Genomic DNA, 10,290 nt, shown 5'->3' on the forward strand with positions numbered 1-10,290 from the left:
GCATTTTGAAATATATTTCCAGACTCCTCGCCCTCTTCTATGCCTTTCCGAACTTTTTTCAGTGATACCACAAATTTTATTAATGTCCGATTGACAAACCCCAAAAACCCAACAATACTTTCTCCGTACCCAACCCAACGTAACCCAACCCAACTAAGTTAACTTTGTCTGTACAGAAAGGAATGTATCGCTAAAACAGCTCCTCACAGACGATCTGCTGATGCGCTATGGCTGTCATCACATAAATAAAGTTTCGGTTCCCTAGCTAAGCATGAGGATAAAATTCTAAAGGATAATGTTACAATAAAAAAATAATCACAATTGCATTCATTACTAAAATAACTAAGCGAGTAGTGGTTATAGCATCGTAAAATTATTGAGCATTAAGTCTAATCATTCCGCGTGATTCATTCACATGAATCCGCCAGGAGCTGTATTAGGAATCTCTTCTCTAGGTTCGGATCGCCAGTCCAGCAGCTCTCAGATATTTGCAGCAATCGTACACACGCAGCAGCTCGGAAACCAGTAGGTATCCACATACAGACTTTGGCCATCCCCATCCAGCGTCAGTAGCCGCTTCTGGGCGAACTTCTGCTCGCACTTAGTGTTATACCCGTTCGGTAGATTGCACAAGTTGGAGCACTCGCTTGACCTATTTGAGGGGAGAAACATGATTTTTTTTTGTTATTATATATTTTTTCCTTGTATTTCACATTAATTACTAATCCCGATGAGATAGGGGGAAACACACAAAGCAGAGCGCTTTTTCCTCTTCTCAATCCAAGTGGAAACAATTCGGTCTTCAGAACTTCAATGGACCCCACATTATGAGTCGAAAGGGGTTCGTGCTGCGGGAGTGTGTCACTAGGGTTTCTTGCAGGAGAGAACCCCTCCCTATATGTGCATTAATATTACACAGGTACACGTGAAGTATTAATATACACACTTAAAGTGACGATCTATTTTGCAACCGTTAGGGAGAGACAGTCACCTGATGTTTCCTTCCAAGTCAGTCAGTGCACTATTGCGTATCTTCTTTGTTGCAGCTCACTTTTTTTGTTTCTCTCTCTCTTGAGGCAATACGCTTGACGTGAACTTGAAAACTCCCTTGCACGCACCGGAAGACTCGAAAGTGCTGAAGGAATTTTCCGAATCGCAATCGCACTTGCACACGCAGTTCCAATTATGAAAGCGTGTTCCGTTGTTACCGAGTACAAAAGTATAACCCCCGTTTCCATAATTTATCATATGCAAACCCAAGGATTTGTTCCCCTGGCTTCGCGACTCTCTGCTAGGGAGACATGCGAGAATTAACCTGGGGATGGACCCTTGTGTACACAATATTCCGCGCGATGAGAGCCATTTCATCAGCGCTAAAAGGCCAGGAGGGAATCGAAGAAATGTGGAGTAATGTACTTGTAAGTGCGCCATTGAACCGTGATGAAATAATAATTTAACCGTAGGTCAGGTTTGTTGTTAGATGGGTGATTATTTTCATTGATATTGATATCGGTTGGATTCGACACCCGCTCGGTGAGAAGAGCTACTCGCTTAAAAAGAACAAAGAATTTCGTTTCGCAGAGATGTAGAGAAAGCACACATCAAGCACTGTTCATGGTTGTTTGTTCTACTCACCGCCTGGTGGCGCACATGCTTCCGTTTACAGTGCGTTTCATTTCGAACGATCCCGCTGACAATTAGGTTAGGAAAAATTTTAACGGTTTAACGTTTCTGAATTCGAATTCCGTTTAAAAACACTGAACAACTTTTGACGTGGGACTACGTCTAACCGGAATATATGGAGGGTAAAAGGATAACCTAAACACAGAACATGCAGGAAAAAATGAAAGATTTCGAATGCTTATAGCTTGAACATTTCGTACTGGATAGGAGAGATGTTTGCATCACTTGATAGGGAATATTTCTACGCATCTATCGCAACTAACAAAATGTTGTTTTTCATTAGATAAACAATTGAATAACTGTAAAATATTAGGCGTTATCTAAACGCCCTAACTGCATCGTTTTGATTGGCCCGATTTACGGTTTCCCTAACACAGCCATCAAAACCAAGCAGCCTTGGGGAAATCGGCATTGCAAATACATGAAAGTAGGGGGACTTTTGTTCTCATCGAAAAATGTTCCCTAACACAGACTTTAAAACCAAGCAGCGAAATCGGCATTGCAAACACACGAAAGAGCCTAGAGGCGAGCGAACTGAAAAGTTTAAACCCTCTTAAAGCCAAAAAAGAAGAAAAAGAACACACGAAAGTAGGGGGAGGTTTTGTTCCCACCGAAATGTGTTCCCTAATAGAGATTTCTAAACCAAGGTGCCTGGAGAAATCGGTATTTCAAATTCATGCAAGTCGGGGGTATTTTTGTTCCGACTGGAATGTGTTTCCCTAACACAGACTTCAAATCCATGGAGCGTGGGGAAATCGGCATTGCGAATTCATGCAAATCGGGGGTATTTTTGTTCCGATTGAAATGTGTTTCCCTAACACAGACTTCAAAACCGAGGTTTCTGGGGAAATCGGCTCTGCAAATAAATGCAAACTGCGAGTACTTTTGTCCTCGCTTGCCTTTGTGCAGAGTGGTATATGCCTGTCCTAACATGATCTTCTAAACTTAGGAACCTGGAAAAATCGTGCAGACACTAGAAGCGAATGAACTTCCCAGTTTCAAGCAAATTCGAGATTCGAGAAGTATGTACACTTTTGGGATGTAAACTTCAGAGGGAAATGTAAAATAAAATAATCGTTTGATAATTTTTCTTTGTCTTTATTGGAAAGATTTTCAGCCTTAGGCTGGTTCATCAAACGTTTGATAATTCTTCCGTACATATATTTTGTTCTAGTCATCATACCAAACGTAAAAAGTTCGTCATTAAATTTACTTGTAACGAAGAACAATCAATCACAATAAATGAATTGACTTTACACGGCATTTGTTCATTTTTTTCACTCACAGAGCAAATATATTTTTTTTTTTTTTTTTTATAATTCGTTTATTTGTACAGGCTCAGTTACATAGGTTTAAAGAAGCCAAACTCTCAACTATACTTTTACTATTAACATGTTTTCTTAATTCTACGGTTAATGAAATAGGAAACCGATTACTCGCGGTCGACTCGAGTTTAGAAGGGTGACACATTTTCTTTAGGAAAAGGATGGGATGTAAGGAGATTGTAACCATGTTCACACTCACGCTCACACTCACTTTCACATTCATACTCACACATCACACTGAATTCTTAAACTATCCTCACATCTAATATGTATTAACAATTTAACTTATTCTAATGTTAGGGAACCGATAGCTCGCGAAGGACGAAAAGGAGGAGAAAATGGGGGGGAAAGGATGTAAGAACAATCACACTCGAAGATCGATATCTTTAAGGAAAACATATATTTGGGACATGTAATCAAGGTCTAACCGAGCCAACACATCTCTCACCGGCACATTGGGCTGCCTTCCTCGAGCCCGAAGGGAGTTTTCTAAATTCGATCTGGCGACAAAATATAGCTCGCACGACCAAACAACGTGTTCGATGTCGTGGTAACCATGGCCACAAACGCAGAGATTGCTGTCGGCAAGCTTGAAACGAAAAAGCAGCGCATCTAAAGAACAGTGATTGGACATGAGTCGGGAGAAGGTCCGAATAAAGTCCCGACTCAAGTCCAGACTTTTGAACCATGGTTTGAGGCTAACCTTAGGGATAATCGAGTGGAACCACCGGCCCAATTCATCTTCGTTCCACTTGCGTTGCCAGTTAGCGATGGTATTTTTACGAACTAAAGAATAAAATTCATTGAAGGCGATTTGACGCTGATAAATATCGCCTTCAATTGCACCTACCTTTGCTAATGAGTCAGCCCTCTCATTACCCGAAATGGAGCAATGTGAAGGGACCCAGACAAAGGTAATGACATAACAGCGTCTGGATAAAGCACTCAAAATTTCTCGTATTCTCTCAAGGAAGTACGGCGAGTGCTTTTCCGGCCTCACTGAACGGATAGCTTCGACAGAGCTAAGACTATCCGTTACAATGTAATAGTGTTCAACAGGTCGTGAGGCGACGCTGTCCAGCGCCCAATGAATTGCTGCCAATTCAGCAATATACACTGAGCAAGGATACTGAAGACTGTGTGAGGTGCTAAAAAAATTGTTGAACACTCCAAATCCTGTGGACTCATTCATAGAGGACCCATCAGTAAAGTACATATTATCACAATTGACACGCCCATACTTTGCTTTGAAGATCGTAGGAGCGATCCTCGATCGAAGATAATCTGGAATTTCATGGATTTTCTCCTTCATGAACAGATCAAAATGTACAGAGGAATTGGTGTAGTCAGGAAAACAAACACGGTTGGGAGTATACGAAGAAGGATCAACCTGCATGGAGATGAATTCATGATATGAACTCATGAATCCGGAGTGAAAATTTAGCTCGATCAGCTGCTCAAAATTTGCGATCCCCAATGGGTTCATAACCTTACACCGGATGAAGAACCGAAGGGATAATAAATTGAAGCGATCTTTTAGTGGGAGTACGCCTGCCAAAACCTCGAGACTCATGGTATGCGTTGAGGGCATACATCCCAACGCGATACGGAGACAAAGATACTGAATTCGCTCGAGTTTAATGAGGTGTGTTTTGGCAGCTGATAGAAAACAGAAACTGCCATACTCCATCACTGAGAGAATAGTTGTTCGATACAACATTATAAGATCTTCTGGGTGGGCTCCCCACCAGGTGCCGGTAATTGTACGGAGAAAGTTTATTCTTTGTTGACATTTTTTACTCAGATACCTAATATGGGCCCCCCAAGTACATTTGGAGTCGAACCAGACCCCAAGATACTTGAATGACATAGCATGAGTGATCGGTTTACCCAAAAGTTGAAGCTTTGGTTTTGCTGGTCTATGCTTCCTAGAAAAAACCACCATCTCTGTTTTCTCCGTGGAGAATTCGATCCCTAGCCCAATGGCCCAGGTTGAAAAATTGTTCAAAGTATCTTGTAAGGGTCCTTGCAGGTCGGATTCGTTTGATCCTACGACAGACACCACTCCATCATCTGCAAGTTGTCTTAGGCTGCAATTTTGTGTAAGGCAATTGTCGATGTCGCTTACATAGAAGTAGTACAAAAGGGGGCTTAAACATGAGCCCTGGGGGAGTCCCATGTAGGAGACCCGACTTACTGTCGAATCCCCGTGAGAAAAATTCAAATGTTTCTCACAAAGCAAGTTATATAACATATTATTCAATAGAGGCGGCAGACCCCGAGAGTGTAATTTGTCTGACAGGACCTCTATTGAAACTGAATCAAACGCCCCCTTTATGTCCAAGAATACTGAAGCCATTTGTTTTTTTTCGGCGTAAGCCATTTGAATTTCTGAAGAAAGCAACGCAAGACAATCATTCGTCCCCTTGCCCCTGCGGAACCCATATTGTGTATCTGAGAGTAGGCCATTCGTTTCAACCCATCGATCAAGGCGAAACAAGATCATTTTCTCCAACAATTTCCGTATACAAGACAGCATTGCTATTGGGCGGTACGAATTGAAGTCGGACGCGGGTTTTCCGGGTTTTTGAATAGCTATAACTCGTACTTGTCTCCAATCATCTGGAACAATATTATGTTCCAGAAACCGATTGAATAAATTCAACAAGCGATGTTTCGCCACACCAGGGAGGTTTTTCAACAAGTTGAACTTAATTCTATCCGATCCTGGAGCCGAATTGTTACAAGAAAGGAGAGCAAGAGAGAATTCTACCATCGAAAACTCGGAATCAAGATCGCACCTATCTTGTGGTATGTCTCGAACAATTTTTTGCACAGGAGCGGAATCGGGACAAACCTTCCGTGCAAAATTAAAAATCCATCGATGTGAATATTCTTCGCTTTCATTCGTTGATGAGCGATTTCGCATGTTTCGAGCCACTTTCCATAATTTTTTCATTGACGTTTCTCGTGACAAACCTCCCACGAAATTTCGCCAATAAGCACGTTTTTTCCCTTTGATCAAATTTTTGAACTGATTCTCAAGGGCTAAATACATTTGAAAATTTTCAGGGGTTCCACGTTTCCGAAAAGCTTTAAATGCATTCGATTTTTCTACATAAAGCTTGGAACATTGGCTATCCCACCATGGATTGGGAGGCCTTCGGCGAATGGTGGAACCTGGGATGGGTTTCGTTTGAGCGCGAACCGCGCTGTCATATATCAAACGAGAAAGGAAGTTATACTCCTCCAATGGAGGTAAACCATCTCTGGAATTGATGGCTAGAGCAATCGCGTCCGCATATTTTTTCCAGTCAATGTGTCTTGTGAGGTCATATGCCATGTTTATAGATTCAGAAGAATTCGACCCTATGGTGATGGAAATTTTGATTGGCAAGTGATCACTACCGTTGGGGTTCTGGATTACATTCCACTTGCAATTTAACGATAGTGAATTCGAGCAAAGCGAGAGGTCAAGAGCACTAGGGTTAGCAGGAGGTTTAGGTACACGTGTTGTTTCCCCAGTGTTCAAAATGGTCATATTGAAGCTGTTACAAAGTTCATATATCAACAATGAACGATTGTCGTCGTACTGTTCCCCCCAGGCAGTTCCGTGAGAGTTGAAGTCTCCCAAGATCAATCGTGGCTCAGGAAGGAGTGAGCACATGTCATCAAGTTGTTTGCGGCTAACCGCAGCTCTCGGAGGCCAATACAAGCTGACAATACAGAGGTCTTTGCCTCTGATGTTTGCATGACAAGCAACAGCTTCGATCCCTCCAATAGTTGGAAGGTCAATTCTAAAAAATGAGTGGCACTTATTGATCCCCAATAGTACCCCTCCGTATCTATCATCACGGTCCAAGCGTATAATATTAAAATCGTGGAAAGAGATATCATCTCGCGAAGAAAGCCAAGTTTCGGACAGAGCAAAAACATCACAATTGAAGTTATGAATTAAAAATTTGAATGTATCCAATTTAGGGATAAGACTACGACAATTCCACTGTAAAACAGTGATATCTCCGACCTCTCTATTTGAATTAGACATCAAGAGAGATAATCATTGCAAGGAGGGGCCATGTTTGCATCAATTGTTGCAAAATTGTCTTTAATACTGGAAGCATTGAGATGACAATGGTTCTGATGGAGTCGGAAACATTAAAACACTTGAAGATTTGATCCAAAAGGTCAGACAACTTTATAAATCCCGATTGGGAAGTTGAACTGGACGGAAAAATAGGGACAGTTGGGGTTTTTGATGTCCCTTCGAGTGCTGGGTCGTTCGAAGATGAAATATTCCCACGGAAGCCAGGAGGAACCTGATTTTGCTTGTCCGCTGCACTCGATTTTTTAGGCAAGCTAACAGAGGATATAACCGTGGGGACTTGTTCTTGAACTTTGGGAGTGGTCACATTTTTGCGCCGGGGATTCCCTTTGAAAATAAACGGTGTGCCCTCGCTAGCTGTGTCCGCTTCCATTTCATCAACTGGCAACGCGGAAAAGGTATTGTGTGTTGAGATTGGTTGTTGTTGTTGAGCCAGTAGAGAAGCGCCCTTTAAAATTTCCGCAAAAGTACGTTTCGAGCGTTCCTTTAAAGAGCGCTTCTGCTTCTCCCAGCGACTCTTGTAAGTTTCACAAGCTGAGAGCACGTGTGGGGATCCCCCGCAATATGGACACTTATGCTCAGTCGCACTGCAGGATTTCCCCACATGTTGCTCTCCGAAAGTGGCACAGCGCTCCTTGTTGGCACAATAATCTGCTGTGTGACCAACTGACTTGCATTTGTTGCAAGTCATGGGCTTTGGCACGAAGAGTCGCAGTGGTAGCCTCAATTTGTCTACCATAACGTAGTCAGGGAGGGCGGAACCAGCAAAAGTTACTCGAAACGAGTCGGACGGCGTGAATTTTGTTTTTCCCTCTTCCTGGGACACTTTTCCTAACTGTTGGCAGTCCAAAATTTTAACTATCGACCGAGGAAGCTTTTTAAATCTGCCATCTCCCTTTTTTATAAATTCGCTCGTCAGACCCGTTTCTGTAATCACCCCCGAAATTTCTACGTTATGGCAGGGCACATAGGCGCGATATTCTAGGATGAATCTATTGTCGACAACAATCTCGTTAGCTTGCTTCCGATCAGCCACGACAACACGCAGTTTGTTCGGTCTAACCTTTCTCATTTCGACCACGGAGGAATAATTTTTTGTCAGATCTTTCATAATCTGAATGACGTTCAGCGATTTCCCGTTGGGTTTGGGCCGGAAGAAAACAACCCATGGACCAGTTCCAGGTGCATCCTCTGGATAAACCTTGACACGGGGAGAGGACAAAACAGAAGAAGAAGACGAGGACGAGGTTTGGGCGGGAACGGGGACGGTAGAGGGGGGAGATGAGGTGGATGGTTGAGAGGGATCAGGAGCAACAGATGAGGAATGCGAGGTCGATGGTTGAGTTAAAACGGGGGGGTTCGGGGGATGAGTGGCGAGGTTTGTGGATTTCTTAGAGGGGGGCTTTTTAATCGACGACTCTTCTGTATCACACGGAACGCGCTTAAGCGATTTTCCGGCACCTTTTTGTGCAACGGAAAAGGAGTCATCGAAGGAGATCTCCATATTAAAAGACCCCCCACCTTCATCCATCATTTATGTGACTGATAATTGCAATAGTTTGAATGATTCCTATAACCTAATAAAAAAAAAACAAAGAAAAACAAAAAATAATATAACTACTTGCTAACGCACACCAGTGCGATGATTGCGGTAACGGCTGCTGCTCGATCGGATGATTGCAGACGCCGCTGCGATTGTGCACTTTTTCAGTCCGGTGCTCGTTCTCACGTTCTCACTCACAGCGATTCACACGAGATGCACCAGTACAATTGAACTTAGCGATCGGCTGATCGCGTGTTGGGCGCTCGGCACAAATGAAATGGTGTATCACACCACTAAGCGCGTTCTTCCACACTGATATTGTGTGCGTGCGACTGACCACCGTGTCCGACTCCAATTTGCGATGGCGATGAATTGGCGAGAAATGAAAGCCAGCCACTTTGGCAGGCCTTGTTGCGGCTTCTCCACTCGCTGATTGCGAGGTTGAACACAATGTCCACAAGACCACGGTAAACGCGTGATAATAAAAACACCAGGGCGAGTAAGGTTAATAACAGCTTACAGCACTCGATCACGATTACGGGAACGCGAAAGTAAACGACTGATTGCTTGCGCTGTCCAGACTTGAATGAATTTTAAAGAAGATGCCAACGACACGCGACGTTCCCAAGCGGTCACCCATCTAAGTACTGATCGCGCCCGATAAGTATATTGAACTCAATTGAATTTGGAAACTGTTTCATTCAATCAAGAATTTAATCAATACAAACGAATGATTGCTAAGCTAAGGTAGTTCCACGTCAACCTTGCGGTTATATCATAGATATAACCCACTCATTTTTTTTACAGGAACGTCTTACAACATCGATATTTTGGAGTGATTTTCGAAAGTCTGTAACATCATAAAAAGTTATCGCACGAAAATGAATAAAAAAAACTCACTCGTTTTACCATAATAGGTACTATTGGATACATCTAGGTACTTCTGCCCTACACCATTTTAAAGGTTCAAGTTTTTAGTTCAGAATATTCTACGCCCATATTTTTATTTTGTTATATGTAGATGTAGTAGACATAAATAATGAGAAGATATAAAAAATCTACATTTTTCTGTTTTTCACAGCTTTTGTACGCTAATACAGTTTTCTGGTAATAAGTTGATAGCAAGGCCAATTAACCTTATCAATCAGCCATCATTTGATTCCTACAAAATTCCTGTGGGACATTTTACTGATATTCCTGATAGAAACTACCCTTTCGTCTTTGGATGAATATTTCAATAAGTAATGATCGCACCGAAAATCTGAAAGCAATATTAAGACTCCAATAAATTCTGTACGAGAGTAATTGCTATGACTGAAAAGAAGTATTGAAAATATCGAAGGCCGCTGATAATGTTATTTGTATTTGCAAATAACTTTCAAAATATTGTGTTAGTCTACAAAAGCTTTTAAAAAAACTGATTGAAGCCGATTTTTCATTTCTTCTCGTTATTTTTGCTCACTACACCTATGAGCAAAAAAAATAAGAGCGCAGAACATTAAAAAAATAGGAACTTCATTCAACAACTACATCCCATCTTCTTGCCTTGATTTTTCAAAAAGTTACAGAAAAATTTTTTGCACCGCAGGGTTCATCGACCGGTCGAGCAGCATATTGCAGTATCATCATTTGGC

General features: G+C 42.1%; 1 protein-coding gene across 1 annotated transcript in view; it reads right to left on the reverse strand.

Moving 5' to 3' along the window:
- Positions 1 to 270: 270 nt before the first annotated feature.
- LOC129764966 (protein spaetzle 5) overlaps positions 271 to 10,290 on the reverse strand; it is a 36,768-nt gene continuing 26,748 nt past the window's right edge. The window contains exon 6 of the mRNA XM_055764662.1: positions 271 to 652. Coding sequence (XP_055620637.1) covers positions 481 to 652 — 172 coding nt within the window. The 3' untranslated portion in view covers positions 271 to 480. The remainder of the gene's footprint in view (positions 653 to 10,290) is intronic.

The sequence above is a fragment of the Toxorhynchites rutilus genome, chromosome 2 (genome assembly GCF_029784135.1).
Source record: "Toxorhynchites rutilus septentrionalis strain SRP chromosome 2, ASM2978413v1, whole genome shotgun sequence".
NCBI lineage: Eukaryota > Metazoa > Arthropoda > Insecta > Diptera > Culicidae > Toxorhynchites > Toxorhynchites rutilus.